At 37.4% G+C, this 16,077-nt stretch overlaps 4 protein-coding genes across 8 annotated transcripts; 1 reads left to right on the top strand and 3 right to left on the bottom strand.

Annotated features, from left to right (window-relative positions):
* The first annotated feature begins 625 nt into the window (after window positions 1-625).
* LOC104757899 (MLO-like protein 9) lies at window positions 626-3,756 on the top strand. Its single transcript, XM_010480681.2, has 15 exons — window positions 626-976; window positions 1,047-1,104; window positions 1,196-1,428; window positions 1,505-1,621; window positions 1,710-1,767; window positions 1,870-1,958; window positions 2,042-2,116; window positions 2,191-2,279; window positions 2,352-2,401; window positions 2,526-2,566; window positions 2,684-2,857; window positions 2,947-2,982; window positions 3,089-3,156; window positions 3,238-3,298; window positions 3,384-3,756. The coding sequence occupies exons 1-15, from the start codon at window positions 836-838 to the stop codon at window positions 3,477-3,479; spliced, it is 1,386 nt and encodes a 461-aa protein (XP_010478983.1). The 5' UTR covers window positions 626-835; the 3' UTR covers window positions 3,480-3,756.
* Window positions 3,740-6,669, bottom strand: LOC104757898 (protein PLASTID MOVEMENT IMPAIRED 1). The gene is made up of 2 exons (XM_087495809.1): window positions 4,779-6,669; window positions 3,740-4,705 (listed from the first exon to the last, which is right to left on the bottom strand). Exons 1-2 carry the CDS (start codon window positions 6,456-6,458, stop codon window positions 3,860-3,862), a joined length of 2,526 nt encoding a protein of 841 aa, XP_087351935.1. The 5' UTR covers window positions 6,459-6,669; the 3' UTR covers window positions 3,740-3,859.
* A 146-nt stretch (window positions 6,670-6,815) lies between these two features.
* On the bottom strand, window positions 6,816-10,735 carry LOC104757897 (glutamate receptor 3.3). Of its 2 annotated transcripts, none has more exons than XM_010480677.3 (7): window positions 10,425-10,735; window positions 10,024-10,285; window positions 8,586-9,943; window positions 8,186-8,463; window positions 8,054-8,085; window positions 7,548-7,954; window positions 6,816-7,462 (listed from the first exon to the last, which is right to left on the bottom strand). In XM_010480677.3, exons 2-7 carry the CDS (start codon window positions 10,274-10,276, stop codon window positions 6,980-6,982), a joined length of 2,811 nt encoding a protein of 936 aa, XP_010478979.2. In that variant the 5' UTR covers window positions 10,277-10,285; window positions 10,425-10,735; the 3' UTR covers window positions 6,816-6,979. The 2 variants fall into 2 exon arrangements, with proteins under 2 accessions (XP_010478979.2, XP_010478980.2); XM_010480678.3 differs by having other exon boundaries at window positions 10,024-10,282; window positions 10,425-10,683.
* A 364-nt stretch (window positions 10,736-11,099) lies between these two features.
* On the bottom strand, window positions 11,100-13,451 carry LOC104757896 (uncharacterized). 4 transcript variants are annotated; one of them, XR_015587064.1, is made up of 9 exons: window positions 13,286-13,451; window positions 13,010-13,036; window positions 12,827-12,906; window positions 12,340-12,412; window positions 12,173-12,230; window positions 11,791-11,842; window positions 11,653-11,677; window positions 11,480-11,581; window positions 11,100-11,389 (listed from the first exon to the last, which is right to left on the bottom strand). XR_015587064.1 is itself a non-coding variant. In XM_010480676.2 (9 exons), exons 1-9 carry the CDS (start codon window positions 13,379-13,381, stop codon window positions 11,338-11,340), a joined length of 555 nt encoding a protein of 184 aa, XP_010478978.1. In that variant the 5' UTR covers window positions 13,382-13,451; the 3' UTR covers window positions 11,100-11,337. The 4 variants fall into 4 exon arrangements, 2 of the variants coding, with proteins under 2 accessions (XP_010478978.1, XP_087351934.1); XR_015587065.1 differs by having other exon boundaries at window positions 11,100-11,378; XM_010480676.2 differs by having other exon boundaries at window positions 11,480-11,571.
* Between the last annotated feature and the right edge of the window lie 2,626 nt (window positions 13,452-16,077).

Raw genomic sequence — 16,077 nt, 5'->3', positions numbered from 1 at the left:
CTTCATGTAGTTTTAGTCCTACTTATTATTTTTCATTTTTAAATAATTATAATTTTATTAGTAGCACATATTCTTAAATTATTCTACTACTTTGAAATAAATTTACATTACAGAATTTTAAATTTTAGTAACTTTTTTTGAAATATTTTCCTCGCCACATCGCAAAGTCTAACCGTCTAAGTCATAATAATAATAATAATAATAATAATAATAATAAATAATAATAATAATAATAATAATAATAATAATAATAATAATAATAATAATAATAATAATAATAATAATAATAATAATAATAAGTAAACAATACGTTTGTCAAATATGATAAGAGAATGAAATGGTTAAAATTAAGAAAAATTTGTGGATTTACAACATAAACGATCAAACTCTCAGAATAATAATCTATCAAATACTAGAAGTCTCGAGTCCAATTGTTTAATGATGTCTATTTCAGTTAGCTAACAACGTCGATTTCTTGTTTTTTCTCTCTAAATTTCGTCCACTAAATATTCCTCCGCACTCGTTCCTCTCCATACATACATTCCCACTTAAATAATGTGGAAACCTGTAAAATAGGAAAGAAAACAAAAAGCACGAAATAAATTCATAAAACTCAAAATATATTAAAGAAAAAAATAATTCACCGGATTTGTCTACACTTTTTCTACTATTTTCGCATGCACGTCAATGGCAACATCATCCCCTAGCTTCCTTTTCATTCTCTCTATCTCTTTGACTTCGTTTCATTGTCTCTTCTCTATTGATATTGAATTTATGATAATAAAATCATACTAACACACAAGAAAGATAAGATTAATCATCACGGTTTTAAAAAATGGCTGGAGGTGGTGGCGGTGGAGGAGGCGAAGGTCCAAGACAGCTAGATCAGACCCCGACTTGGGCCGTTTCTACAGTTTGTGGTGTGATCATCTTGATCTCCATTATTTTGGAACTCATAATTCACAAAGTGGGCGAGGTCATTTCATACACAACTTTATGTATATATAGTTTTTTTTGTCTTTATACACTAAATTCCATGCTTGTAGGTTTTCGTAAAAAAGAAAAAGAAAGCTTTGTTTGAAGCTCTTGAAAAGATAAAAAGTGGTAATCATCTAGAAAATTTAACATTTGAAATCATAGGAAAATCGATTTGATTAAGTTCCTATTTAACTCAATATTATGTCACGTATTGTAGAGCTTATGGTTTTGGGATTTATATCTCTGCTTCTAACATTTGGCCAAAACTACATTGCGAGCATATGTGTTCCATCAAGATACGGCCATGCCATGTCGTTTTGTGGTCCGTATGATGGACCTAGTGATGATGATGATAATGATAAAAAGCTCAAGAAAACTGAACACGCAATGCGTATCCTCTCCATTCAACGTCGTTCTTTGGCCGACGCTCCTCCAGTGAATTGCAAGAAAGTAATATTAATGATTACAATTTCAGCATAAGATTTTATGTACTTTTTATTGAAAATTTTGATTTTTATTGTTACAGGATTATGTCGCACTTATATCGCTAAACGCACTACATCAAGTGCATATATTCATATTCTTCTTGGCCGTTTTTCATGTGATATATAGTGCTATAACTATGATGCTTGGAAGAGCAAAGGTATATGTCTAAAGTTGTCACAATGCATGTGTCATTCTCGTGATGATCCTTAATTTTAATTGAAATAATTCGTTTTTCGTAAACACAGATTCGTGGTTGGAAAGTATGGGAGCAAGAAATCATTCATGAACAAGAAATGATGAATGGTAGATTAAACTTTATTTTTTAGATGATATATCCATCCACACAAAACGAAAGCTAATCGAAATTTTTTACTATCCTTACTTGTTTTTTAACTTGTTATACAGACCCATCAAGATTTAGACTTACACATGAGACATCATTTGTCCGAGAACATGTCAATTCTTGGGCTAGCAATAAATTCTTTTTCTACGTTGTACGATTTTCTTGAAATTAAATGTTGTTATTCTTGATCAGTCGGTTATTCTCTCTATATTCTCATACTTGTTGTTTTTTCAGATGTGCTTTTTCCGTCAGATACTTAGATCTGTGAGAAAGTCTGATTACTTGACAATGCGACATGGATTCATAAGTGTGAGTACATTGATATTACATACATTACTTCTCCATAACAATTCAGTTGTTGTTCTAAAAACCTATGTATTTAGGTTCATTTGGCACCTGGTATGAAGTTTGATTTCCAAAAGTACATCAAAAGATCGTTGGAAGATGACTTCAAAGTGGTTGTGGGAATAAGGTAACTCAGATATCTTATCTTACATTTTCGGTCATCATTTTTTCTAATGCAATCTACCATTCAAAATGACAGACCTGAGCTATGGGCCTTTGTAATGCTTTTTTTACTCTTTGATGTTCACGGTTAGTCTAATTTCCTTCATCGTTTTCGTACATCATACGTAATATCTTCTTTTTTTTTTGACAAATGCCTTTTCACTTCCAACATTTATAAAAACTAATAAATGCTTTTTCTTATACTTAACAGGATGGTATATTACTGCCGTAATCACCATGGTTCCTCCTCTAGTAAGTGATTAGTTTATCTATTATATGTAAATATATACGAAGCTTTTAATTTTCGTACTTCAAAATAAGAAGAGCAAACAATTTTTTACACTTGAGCTAATTGTGGTTGGTTTGAAGTTAACACTAGCCATAGGAACAAAGCTTCAAGCCATTATATCGTACATGGCATTGGAGATTCAAGAGAGACATGCAGTGATTCAAGGGATGCCAGTTGTCAATGTCTCCGACCAACATTTTTGGTTTGGAAAACCTGCTTTAGTCCTTCATATGATCCACTTCGTTTTGTTTCAGGTAAATTTTGGCATATAAATGACTGATGATATTAATATATGTGATGTTTTAGTATGAATACTGAATTTTTTTTTTTAAAAACTTTTCAGAACGCTTTTGAGATCACTTACTTTTTTTGGATATGGGTAAACTTTTCAGAGTCTCTTCATCTAGTTTTGCTTTATGTTTCTATTTATTTATTTCTATAAAGTTTTCTAATAATGAGTTAATGATTCTTGTTGCCCGTTGCAGTATGAGTTTGGGCTAAGGTCATGTTTTCATCACCATTTTGGCCTTATAATCATTCGTGTGTGTCTGGGGTGAGTACGTATATATGTTCATCAGCAATGATATACAAGTGTTTGAGTTTGTGAAAATTGAACTAATGGTATTGGATTTAGGGTGGGAGTGCAATTCCTATGCAGTTATATCACATTGCCCCTTTATGCTCTCGTCACTCAAGTATGCAACATTTCTACCTTTGTTTTCTTTCAAATTTTATATTTTCCATAGAATAGTTGTCTTATCATGCATAATTCATTTATAGATGGGATCCACAATGAAGCGATCAGTGTTTGATGAACAAACTTCAAGAGCATTAGAACAATGGCATAAGAAGGCGAGGAAAAAGAATGAAAAGTGAGAAATAATTGGATCTATGGATCTCGTCTTACTTGACCAAATTTAACGGTCTATAGTTGGTTACTTAATTTTCTATACACAAATTTTTTTTTGGAAACATAGGCTTTAGCTATGTAATTATTTGTATAATATAAATTCCTTACATGGTCTAATGTTCTACATGCATGTTTACCATGTCCATTTTGATAGTTTTGTACAAATAGTTTTAGTAAGGTAGAACAATTATGCATTTGTACTCTTTATAGCTTTTTGAAATCAAAATTTTTGGTAAAACAAATTTTACTATTGGTTGGTGGAAGGTAAGTTGAAACTCTTGAATAATATACAAAACATAGAATAAACAAATGCATCTTATATTGTATAATATGAATATCTCCAAGATCAGCTATGCAATTTCACATCAGGGTTCCTTATAGATTTGAGCCACATATCTGCCATAACTCTAGATGACAAGCTCCACAATATTGCCTCCTCTGCTCCCTTGTCCTTCTTCTTTACATTACTCTTGTTCTTCCCTTTCTTCCCCATTCCGTGTTCCACAAGCCACTGCGCCGCCGTGAGCCTCCGCTTCTCAGTTGCATCTGTCTTCACTCCGCCAATGTGCAAACTTCCTACCTTTAACCCTTTCTCTTCCTCCTCTTCCGCTTGCACCGCTACCACCACTGTCCCTCCCACCGCCTCATATCTCCTTGTCGGGTCCCGGAGCTGTACTGTCGCCAAAACCGTTAGCGTTTTCTGCTTTCGATTCCCCTTTTGCCACTCGTCAAGCGGAATGGTCGTTTCGAGTGGATTCTTCTGACCTTTGGCAGCAGAAACCTCGAAAGGAGCATCATCCTCCACCATGTCAGCTTGAATCTTTAGTCCTTCAATCACCATTTCCTCTAGTTTCTGTAAAGAGGCGGCTAAAACCTCCTCTGCCGACGTCATTTGATTCTCCTCCACGTTCCAGATTCCGGTCATTATTCTTTCCCTTCTTCCGATGCTCATCGCATTAGCCATCGTTTTAACAGCTGCAACAGTCCGCGCTGCGCTCGTGTTCGCTCGCTCTTTGTTCCTTCCCTGTATAATTGCTGATGCAATTCCTTCGAAAGCAACTTGCTCCCCTGTTTTCCCTATTAGCTCATCTATCGCCATAAGCGAAGATATCTTCGACTCTAATTCCTCACCCAAACCCGCCATTCTATGAAATAGTTCGAATCCAGTCGCTGGTCCGGCTTCTGGTAGTACCTGTAATAGAGATTCTCAAATTCTTGATTTTGTTGTGGAAATATTATTATTATTTACTCAGGCAGGGCCTTACCACAATCTGTTTCGAGATTTGCATAACGAGCTTAGGCGTGTCTTTCTTCATGACGACCGCGTCGAAAGGGTTCATAGAAACTAAGTAACCACCGTCTCTTGTTTGAACAACACAACCAATACCTTTCCCGAGATCTGAGAGGTAATTCTCTGATTCATCGTCTACGGATTCGCCAGACCGCAGTTCGGAGATGTCCATTTTGTGCTGGTAGAATTTGAGCTTTTCGGTTTCTTCATCCTCAAGCAACTGAAGAAACTCCTTTGTCACCGTTTGTTCCTCTTCATCTAGCCTTTGTGACTCTGTTTCACCGTCTCCTCCATCACTCTCGTCTTTCATCATCGATGATTCGAGCGCTTTGATCTGTTTTGCAATCGAATCAAGCTCTGTAAGTCTCATTATGTGCCGAGGATCATCAACATTAACATGTTGTTCCTTCATCTCAACGGATCTTTCACCAACGGTTCCATAAGATTTCTCAGTTTCTATGTCGTCATCAAACTCGACTCCCTTGTCCACAACTTCAAAATCAGGTTCCTCCTGCTCATCTTCTTCGGCTCTCTGTTCTGGTTCCTCTGTTTTCTGAACCGGTTTCTCCTCGGGCTCATCCAGATTCAAATGTTCCATCCCTTGAAGATCCGATCCTGGCTCCACGCCACTCGCTGGTGTCCAGGCCTGGCTCCGGCTTGTCATCTTCGGGCTCGGAACACTAAACGACGTCTTCGATTGCTTTCGCGCGAAGGAACCAGAGAAATTCTTAGCTTTACTAGTCGGTTTTATCCCAAATTCACCTTGTTTACCGTAAATCCCAGCTCCACCGTCTTTCTCCATGATCTGAAACCCTAATTTAAGAACCAAGTCACCTCCTTTAGCCTTCCCTGAAAGCCCCCAACTCATATCCCATTGCCTAACCCTAGCTCCTTCGTAACTCATCTTCTCCACCGACTCCTGAATCAACTCGCTCAAATCCACAACGTGCCTTCCAAACTCAAGTTCCTTGGCGTCCACGGCGAAGAGATAAATCAAAAACGGACGAGCCTCAAACTTGGCCGGAGCACCTTTCCCGTTCGCTGGCGAGTAGTATACATGGCACTTGATGAACAACGTCTCTTCAAAATCCGCACAACCCTGCGAAACCCTACACGGCATCGTCTGAACGGCACTGTCTTTCGTTTCCTTTTTCCTCACGCAAACCCCGAGGCGTAGACCGTTCATCGACGCTGGAAGATTCTGCGCCGCCACAACCTCCACTGACAACAAACAGCTCAATTTTTGCATTCCGATCCGAACCAGCCCTCGAATCGGCTTCCAATTCCATATCCCTTTTTTCTCTTCCTTGCCACTAAATCCAGATGACGACTCCTCTGGTTTCTTGACACTTCTGTTGTTGTCAGTCACATTCTCTTCCTCTTCTACCTCAAGCTTTGGTCTCGACCGCCATGGAGACAACGACAAACGCCGAGCCCGGGGCTTCGATACTGTCAGATCCTCAATTCGTGCTGTACTCACTTCATCGGCAGAGGTAACAAGCGATGGAACAGAACTGCGCGGGAGAGCGAGAGAGTTGGTTCTCCGGTTACCGACTGAAACCTGAGGTTTCTGGTAGAGGTTTTCACTTAAGGCTTCGAGTTCAGCAAGAAGCTGCGTGTTGGAACTCCGGCTACCGGAATATTCTCCTGCCATGAAGAAGAAGAAGAAGAAGAAGAAGCTATATATTTTTTTTTTTTTTTTTGTTTCCGAGAAGAAGGATAGGGAAGATGAGGGTTTAATTGGGGTTTGTGTGGTTATAGTTATTGATAGGTTTCATTGTTTTCGTCTGTCCAAAATGGAAAAAAATTTATTATTTGGTGAAGGGATTGGATGAGGATTTAGAATGTCGTGGCCTTCTCTCAACTCAGAAAGAGACACCAACCTTATGGTCCCAGATAATTTAATGTCACCCGTATGGTTTCGTTCAACGTTTCAGAATCGTTAGTCCTACAGCTACTGTGCGGTTGTTAAGAGTTTGTGAGGTGTGAAAATACTATACACTCTAATAAATGACACGAAAAAAAAAAAATATTTTTTTTCTTCATGTAGTTGCAGTGTTTCTATGTTGACCGTGTTTTATGTAGAACACTTCTTGCCTAAGATTAAGATTAGATACAGTTTGAAATTACAAATCAGTAAAAAACAATATTGTATACGTCTCTGTAACTACATTTTCAATCTAAAGCGTTTACCGAATTGAAGCTTCTTTCTCTGTCGAAGCCTCGTGATCGTGTGGACCCTGAAGTATCGTTCACTGATCCATCAATCTTTCTCTTCTTGTTTCCGGACTTGGAAACGTCTTCTTTCTCATCCATGAGGGACAAGAATCGCTGTAGACGAGTGGAGCGCATGGAGGAAGAGTCATGGTTTTGCTGCTGATCTCTCGCAATGGCATCATCGCTTGGCTTTTTATAGAGCTGACGGATGATCTGAACAAAGTAGAGGAGGAGAGCGAGGAGGCACGCAACTCCGCATATGAGAAACAGTCCCCAGAAGCTTTTCAGATGAAGCCTGTCTGATTCGAGCTCCGCGTTCTCTAGAGTGCATGCGTTCTTCATTAGCCATTTGTCGTGTATCCTCTGCAAATCTCCGTTCTCTGCCAGCTCCAAGATCGCTGTTGATAGATCTATTGCGAGAGGAGAGTCTCTAGGAAATGCCTAGGCAAAACCATTCATACTTACGAAATTAATGAGCATATATATAAGAAACCAAAATGGTAAAAGTATATATCTTTATACTTACAAATCCCCAACCGCTTTTGGTGAACTCCTGACCGACGATCCTATAGGCGCAGTTGCTGGAGAGGAAGAGTTCGACATAGGGACGCTCATCAACAATAGCGGCAACGCCTCCTTTGCTTGGTCCATCTTTTAAAGCCTTGGCATAGGCTTCAGGTGTTCCAAGTGCGAGAAGCCGTGACTCTGATATGTTGAGTTCATTCCGCAAATAATACTCTGCAAATGAACCCACCTGATACCCGATCGGATCATCCCTTTCTCTAAGGCTTTCAATTCCTTTGATGGGTGAGGAGAGCTGCTGAACTGTCAGAATCGATGTGAGACTAGCCGTGTAGCTCGAGTTTATTATTAGTACAACAAATAGCCATATGATCAGAACCAACCGCCCAAGTGTACTAATCGTGTTCTCTCCTGCCAAAACCAAGGGAAAGACTTGTGTCAGTCAAAAGCCAGTAATCACTCTAGTGACCAGTGGCACAGTAAGTTTTCTTTTCATTTTTTCTCACGTACTATGCGCAAAAAACATGGTCGAGAAGCTAAACCTGCAGATATCAAACAAACGATAAATGGATCAGCTGAAGAAAACATGAAGTTAAGAAAAGTGGGACTTTGTTCTGTCTATGCTACTCCTAACAAACTGACCAAAGAATTGTGACGCATTGTCTCTTCGGCGGGCCTCTGAACTCATCGTTAGTCCTATGCTCCAAGATCCAAACAACAATGCCAACAAAGAGAAAGCAGCAACCCGTGACTGCCCACATAAGTCGATTGAAAGGTCTAAGAAAAGCCCAAGCTCCTGAATTCAGTTTCTTAAAGGGAGCAACAACAACTAGTCCAGATGCTGCATACGGTTGTGTAAAATCCACAATCTTTGTCCGGTTTGTTACAATGGCAACATCACCCACTACCCCATCAAAATTCTGTAAGTAATTTCCATTTAAAAAGTAAGGAGAAATGGGAAGAAAAAAAAAAAAAAAAAAACATGACATTTAAAACAACTTTCATTAGAAAGAAAGAATGTATAATAAAAATAGGCACTCACACCAGATGTAATCATCTCAACCATATGCGTGTAGCTCGGGTTCTCCTTCCCGTTTCCATAAGGAATAAACTTGACAGGGACTGCATACGGTAAGAGGTTCACAGCAGCTGTGAAGACATCAATGCAGAACCCTTTGAACATATTCTCCGTTCCACGAATCTGTGACACAAACTCCTTGTAACTGACGCGACGAGGCACCCCGATCCTGAGCTCTTTCCCATTGTTAGAGAAAACCCATCCGCGTGGTTTTGTAAATGTTTCTCCTGGCCATATCACGTTCCTTAGTTTCGGACTTGTTGTACCATAAGACATATTTGGTCGACCCTCTGTGTAGAGTGACTCTGGTGATACGGTTGATAAACCAGAATGATTCGACCAGTAGCCTATTTGGCGAACACCGGTTCCCGCCACATTGATAATATCGTAAGCAGGGCGGGTCCGGGACCTGTCTGGAGCGAACTGAAGCTGTCCTGTTAAACCAACAATATGCGTTCCGAGGATATCCTTAAGCAGTGTTTCTCCACTATCAAAGACGGTCATCGCCTCGAGGTTGAGGTTTCCACTTTTTCCCAAGGTATTAAGCATCGAGTGATTAGAAAAGGATATATTCCCACCGTCTTTGAAGAACTTATCTAAAGCACTCGCTAATATCATAACCGAATCATAAGCATAGAGAGCGTACGTGTTAAGAGCCAAAGGAGCATCAGAAATCTTACGCCACCTCTTGAAAAAATCACGTTTTAAACTTGAATCAGGCGTGTGCGGACGCATTACAAGAACACCTTGAATAGTTTCCAGTCGTTCAGAAGGAAGCGGCGAGGAAGAATCAAGATTAGTAGAGAGCCAATCCGTAGCAATCCAAACGTACCCATTTCCCATCATTCCAAGATACTTGGCCTCCTTAAAAACCGCAAAACCCAACTCGGAGTAAACATGAATCACAATGATCCTCGGCTGGAGCAACATGATCTTGATAAGCATGTTCATGATCTCGTTCTTATTCACAGCCGTATCCGGATGCAAACCAGCCTTGTAAGTGATTCTAAGTCTCCTACTCGCAAGCTTATCGTTAAGCGCAGCCACACCGTTCCTCCCGAAATCATCATCAACAAACACAGCAATCACTTCTTTCCAACCGTAGTAATCAACGATGGAAGCAATAGCGTCCATCTGGTATAGATCGCTCTGAGTCGTCCTAATGAAATACGGAAACTGTAGCGGCGACATTACAGGATCCGTTACAGCAAACGAGAGAAGAGGCACACGGAGTTCATTAGCCATGTGAGATATCATATGGGCAACAACAGAACATTGTGGTCCTATTATCCCAACTATATCCTTCTCCATAAACCTCAATGCTACAACAATAACAAATAAACTCAAAAATTGATTAACATCCAAAAAAAAAAAAAAAAAAAAAAGTCTCAAGTAACTTTACCTTCAACCATGCCCATAAAACCGCTGCAATTAGAGTTTTGCATCGAAACTGAGAACTTCGTACCGGTGAGAATGTTTGGGTTTGAGTTCACATCTTTGACTGCTTCATCTATCGCAATCTTAGCAACTTTGCCAATCACTGAATTGAAACTGAATATAGAACCGATTTTCACAACTTTTGGTTTCCCAGAATACCCTTTTCCGAAAACTAAAGACAAGAAGAACAAAGCCCAGAGTTGTTCTTGTTGCTTCATCTCTCCCTACTGACAAAGACATGTAAAGTAAAAAATATGTTGGAAATTTTCAAAAAGCAGCAAAATTTGATTGGCGTGATTCAGTAGGACCAAACAAAAAAACCCCAGAAATGGTAAGAATCAAATGATTAAAATTAGTGAGCTGTACCTTGTGAAGCTGCTGCAACTAGCAATGAGAAAAAAATGAACCAAATATGGATATTGAGAGAGAGAGAGAGAGAGAGAGAGAGATAAGAGGATTGAAGAAGGAGAAGAAAGGGGAAAGAACAAAGTGACGGAATCAGATTCGCTGATGAATTGAGATTAATCCCAACCTCATATTCTTCAAAGAAATGAGGAAGGGACACATTCACGTTCACGTGTCTCTTTGCTTCTGTCTTTTTTTTTTTTTTCTTTTCTTTTGGAATAAAAAAGAAAGAAACCTTTCAACTTGTTTCTTTTAATTCTTTTTTCTCAGTCAGAAAATATAATAATTTAGTAAAAATATTTAAGCTCATATGTAAAATGTGTTTTGTTTTTTTTTCCCTTGTTGACAAGGAGTTGATAGCTAGAGGTGGTCCACTGTGACTATTATACGTAATCCTAATTAATTAGGATTTGAGCACTTGTCAATATTTTACCTTATTAGTATTTTACACTTGTTAAATTGGTCCGAATTTGAAAAACTTGGGCTTATGTAGAAATTTCTGTTTATTTGACGAGCCAAGTCAACAACATAGATAATTCTGTTACTTTAGTTTACGAACAGGTTACAGCTCGTTGTATAGTTTTGTTAGATGGGTTAGTAAATCTAAGCTCTAAATAAACCATTGTAAACTCTCCGTTTTAAGTTAAGTTGAGTTCGACTATAGGAAATCGAATGAGATCGCAACACCACAATGGTCAGAAAACATGGGGACGACAAAAGACATGGAGTCCTGGTTATCAACAGAACATAAGATATGAAGAGGTGTTTTGAGGTACACATGAGTTGTACATAGATATCTCTATAACATTGCTACCAAAATGAGACCTTCACTTTATGGGAAATAAGTGGTGAGCTTTTCACTAGCTGGAATCAGCTATAATTCATCTGCATCGTCGTCCTCCTCATCCTCTGAGTCTGTTTCATTACTTTCGGAAATGAAAACGCAGAACCATATCAGACTTCTTATCATGGTTTCAAGGCAGAACAATATAGGACGAAAAACCATTTGTGCTAACCTTGATTGGTTGCAGTGGTTACTTAACGTTTGACACAGAACCTTGCTAACTTCTCCTGTTTTAAGGGAGCCATTCTTTATTACCTCACCGAGCTGCAATCCGCTAACCAAACATCAACTATATTTGATCAAACTCTAATCATCAATAAAGAGAAAGGCTACCCGCAAGTTTACCTCATCTTCAGTTTCTTCCAGCAATCTGTGATAAGAAATCACATATATAGATTTTAGAGGAGCTTGATGAATTTTAAGTTGGAACAAGATACTGAGACGACCCATATAGCGGATCTGAAGAGGTTCTTATTATCTTACCTTCCACAATAAGTTGAAATGTCATTTGCATGCGCTTTAGCTTCCTGTTTATCTATATGAAAACAAACAAATATAGACATTTAACTAGAGATGAGGATTTCACAGCTATGATACTACAAATTTTCCATCATCATGAAAGCTCTCTCACAGTTGCTCATCAGAAAATTTGAACAGATAAAGCGGACAGCATATCCAATGACAGAGTGTTCTAGTATACGAATGGATACACTACAGAACAACATTTTTTCCCCTTTAACTTATTAAAGAGAGACATCTAAGGTTACTTTATCAAATTATATAAGTAGTGATGCGGCTAGATAATGTGATGAACAAATGCAAATATGTCATAGAGCGCAAGTTTTAAAAGGAAAGTACACATTACTTGTTAGATTGTCAAAATTTCCGACTTTCACCCATTGACTGTTCTTCTTTGATTCCACCTGCAGAAGTGTGGCAATAAGAATCTCTGAGATATAATAGCTGAAAAATTACAAAGATGTTGCTACCGGGAGAGCAGTGTGATAAGAATTCTACAAGATCTTAGTTTACCTTTTGTAAAGTATAGTCCTGCATTCTATCACACAGCCCGTCCAACAAATCAACCACCCTCAGGTCGCTTATTCTATTTGGATTAAAAAGAAAGAAAGAAAGAAAAGTACAGGATCATTCACGATGACAAAAATGACTAAAACAACAACATATTACGGAAGCAATTTAACAATTTTTGAAGAAATCATAGTGTATCCAATTGTTGTTTTACATCAATTTACAGACACCCGCTCTTAAAAGTGTCCAACTGTTAGGATAGTTTGCCTTTCGTCACTGCTCCTAACAGCAGATACACGTCAACCTAGTTATCACATATTGAAACTCCAATAGAGATTTCAATCCACACTTGTACTTGTAATAAAAGATCACAGTTACAAATCACGTAATCATGCAAATGCACATAAAATGAGCCAAATATGTTCTCCCTGTCCCATGTGTCCTAATTGCCATACTGTTATTTCAGGATGTGCACATATAATGTTTGTACCTGTAGTCAATAACCTTCCCTTCACGCCGGCCTTTCGAATTTAGTCGGTTTCTCATATCAAGATGGTTTCGTGGTTTTTCCTGTTTCAGAGAAAGGTTAAAAGCATTGAAGCAGGCGCAGACAAGCTTTGGTATTGCTATAAAGTACAACATGAGAGATAGATATTAAAGACGTTCTTCTTACCTTTAAAAGCTGTAACTCTAATTCCTCCTGCACAACACCAATCACCATTTTTAGTATTAAGGAAGGTACCCTAACTCATTCCCTAGAATCAAAAGACTTGTGATCTTGAAAACAAAAACCAAGTTTCCCCCAATTGCAAATTCTAATGACTCATTTGGTTACTAGGGAATACACAACATGTCCATCAAAACGAAGATCTCTCTACCATAATCATTAAATCGGCGTTCGCTGTATAACACGAAAGCGAAGAGAGGAAAGCTAGGGGTTCCGACGTACCGATACGGCTTTACAAGCGGCGCATTTGTCATCTACGGAGGCTCCGTGTGAGAAAATCGAGATAACTACGGCGGTGAAGAGCATCAGCTTCGCCATTCTTACTTTCCGATCTGTCTCTCTCTCTCTCTCTCTCGGCAAAGGAGATTTTTGAATATGTAAAAACCACGTCATCACTTTGATATGTTGCTGTGAACCAATGAAATCGAATGTTTTAGCCACGTCAGATATTTCTCTAGAAAAAAATGGTAGCCACGTCGGACACCACTCTAGAGTTGTTGCCAGATCAAGTTTTGGGGGAGTTTTGGACTTAGAGTCCGAATGGTAACCACGGATTTAGTAGTGCGGGACAAAAAATTTGCTAGTGCAGTACAGTTCAACTGCGGTACGTGCGGAACAAATGTATTTGCGGGATGAGTGCGGTTATTCCAAAATAAGCGGTACAAATAATGTTTGATTGGTGAAAAACAATTGGCAGTGCGGATTTCATATTATTTTATTAATAACCAGTATAATTTATATTTTCATTTGTTTTGTATTAATAAATATATATAATTTAATTTCTGAATTTAAAATACCAAAATTTATTTAAAATTAAATTTTAATATTCATATTTATTATTGAATCAGTTACTAGTTCAATCATAAAAAAGTACAACACAATAAAAGGCAATTGACAAAAATAGCCCCATTTTAAGTTTCTCTTCTACAATTAGCACATGTTTTCAAATGTTTCAAAACTAGCACAAATTTATATATCCTTAATTTTAGAAAAAAACTAAATCTTACTCCCTCCGTTTCAAAATATAGAATGTTTTAAGCAAAGTACGCAGATTAAAAAGTCTTAACTTTTAACAAGTTCAACCAATCAAAAACAATACTGCATAATATAAAGGGTGAGTTACTAGAATATTGCATAAAAGCTTCCTTATTACAAAAGTAACATACAATTGTTTGTAATTACTAGACTAACACATTGTACCTATTCTACCCCTGAAACTAGTGTTGGGAAAAAACGTAATTACGGCTAATGCCATTAGGAAAAAAAAAACATTGGAAGTTGGGACTAAGTCTACCGATCCTTTGATGGTAAATTTATACACGTGGACTGATTAAAGGTGTACGTCAGATATTTTTGGTACACTTAGTTGTAGTCTTGGTACACTTATCGGTCACTATAGATGGTACACTTAGTTGTAGTGTTGGTACACTTATCGGTGGATGTACATGAAATCGATTCGGTAGATTAAGTTGGTAGAGGAATTTCCCTTTGATGATAAACTTTTGTTTTTAGCGCGTGTAGCGGGAAACGTAAAAGGGTGGGAAGATATTTATGGTAGACTAATGGCCTGTTGAGACAGATTTTTGCGACAGCCTTCTCTCCTTAAAGATATTTTTGGTATACTTTGTTTGTTTTTTGAAATAGTTTTCATAGTGTTGTGGTAGGCTTCTTGTCCGTGGTAGATTTAGTAAGCAAGATTGACAGCTGTAAAGTCTTACCAGAATAACACGAATTTGTTTGAGCTGGCAAAGACAGTCTAGCGTTGCGATAGACTTATTGGAGGAAGATCTAAACAGGTTTGCTGTTCTTCCGATTAATGGTGTTCATGTAATAAAGTTTGTAGAAGATTCATCAATTGTGTTCTGTTTATCGGCCGGAGCAAACGTCTTTTTCCTACTCAGTTTCAGAAATCTTTCCTCTGGGTTCATCCATGGAAGAGCAAGATATCGTTATTGGAGGATCTATATAACTCACTTTTTATAGGTTTTTAATTTAGAAATCAGATGTTGAGATGAAAATCTATAATAGTTGAGTAAAAACCCCACAAGTGAAACAAAAAAAATAGACATAAGTCGTGAAAAAATCAAGTGAGGCAGGGAAAATTAGGGTTTTCAGTCGTATGTTAGAGGTAGAAGACGAGGATATTTTGGTAATTTCGGGTTCATTAAACCTAAAAGCGAACGTGTACGTACACATAAACGTGTACGTACATATGAACGCATACGTACATAACGTTCTTGAGATTAGTGTACGTACATAACGTTCTTTTGCTTAGTGTCCATAAATCCGTTTTAATAAACGATATTATTGTAATTTTGTAGTTATCTTCAACATATCTTCTTTTGCAACCCTAGCTAATTGTTCATCGGAAATGGAACAAGTAAGAGATGTTACTAGAAAAAGTAAGAGATGTTACTAGAACAACCTATGTAATTCGTAATTGTTTATTTATTTATTATATTTTCGAGAGGTAATGAATAATAATTAGACAAAATTACATTTTAACTATAGAGGGTAATATTTAGATAACATAAATATATAATGCTCAGTTCAACTAGGTACAACTAAATATTTATTTAGATTTGCATTTATATTTAAAATATGAAAATGATAATTAAGGTTTATAAGAATTTCTTTACATATTGAACTATTAAATAACCATGTTTAGTCAACAATACAAGAATTTATCACTTTCTAATACATACTATCGTTTTCACATAAAACACTCTTTATAGTATAAGGAAGACTTAGTAAGTGATCACCTCAAATGAAGCAAAAGAGGTGAAACCCAAGTTTTTATGAACATTGTGTTATGAAAACCTTGTATATGCTAATTAATACTGATAAATCTTGTGGTCAACTGCTAATTAATAATTTATATTATAGTTCAACTGGAAATATGGAAAAATGCAAAAGTTCAACTATGAATATGAGAGTACAACTAAACAACTATTTGTATACCAAATAATTTTTTACTAATATCTTGTTGTCTTTGGTTCATTTTACCACACTTG

Source organism: Camelina sativa, chromosome 17 (genome assembly GCF_030686135.1).
Source record: "Camelina sativa cultivar CO46 ecotype springtype chromosome 17, ASM3068613v1".
NCBI lineage: Eukaryota > Viridiplantae > Streptophyta > Magnoliopsida > Brassicales > Brassicaceae > Camelina > Camelina sativa.
This window is presented reverse-complemented; position numbering and strand designations above follow the sequence as displayed.

Bases quoted from the DNA above. Each gene is read 5' to 3' on its own strand.
- LOC104757899 (XM_010480681.2), top strand. From the start codon at position 836: ATGGCTGGAGGTGGTGGCGGTGGAGGAGGCGAAGGTCCAAGACAGCTA. The intron at 977-1,046 runs GTCATTTCATAC...CCATGCTTGTAG, and splicing joins TAATTCACAAAGTGGGCGAG to GTTTTCGTAAAAAAGAAAAA. The intron at 2,402-2,525 runs GTTAGTCTAATT...TATACTTAACAG, and splicing joins TTTACTCTTTGATGTTCACG to GATGGTATATTACTGCCGTA.
- LOC104757898 (XM_087495809.1), bottom strand. From the start codon at position 6,458: ATGGCAGGAGAATATTCCGGTAGCCGGAGTTCCAACACGCAGCTTCTT. The intron at 4,706-4,778 runs GTAAGGCCCTGC...TCTCTATTACAG, and splicing joins AAATCTCGAAACAGATTGTG to GTACTACCAGAAGCCGGACC.
- LOC104757897 (XM_010480677.3), bottom strand. From the start codon at position 10,276: ATGAAGCAACAAGAACAACTCTGGGCTTTGTTCTTCTTGTCTTTAGTT. The intron at 8,086-8,185 runs GTCAGTTTGTTA...TGATATCTGCAG, and splicing joins CAATGCGTCACAATTCTTTG to GTTTAGCTTCTCGACCATGT. The intron at 7,463-7,547 runs GTAAGTATAAAG...GGTTTTGCCTAG, and splicing joins CCAAAAGCGGTTGGGGATTT to GCATTTCCTAGAGACTCTCC.
- LOC104757896 (XM_010480676.2), bottom strand. From the start codon at position 13,381: ATGGCGAAGCTGATGCTCTTCACCGCCGTAGTTATCTCGATTTTCTCA. The intron at 12,907-13,009 runs GTAAGAAGAACG...TCTCTGAAACAG, and splicing joins TAGAGTTACAGCTTTTAAAG to GAAAAACCACGAAACCATCT. The intron at 11,572-11,652 runs GTAAACTTGCGG...AGCGGATTGCAG, and splicing joins TGGAAGAAACTGAAGATGAG to CTCGGTGAGGTAATAAAGAA.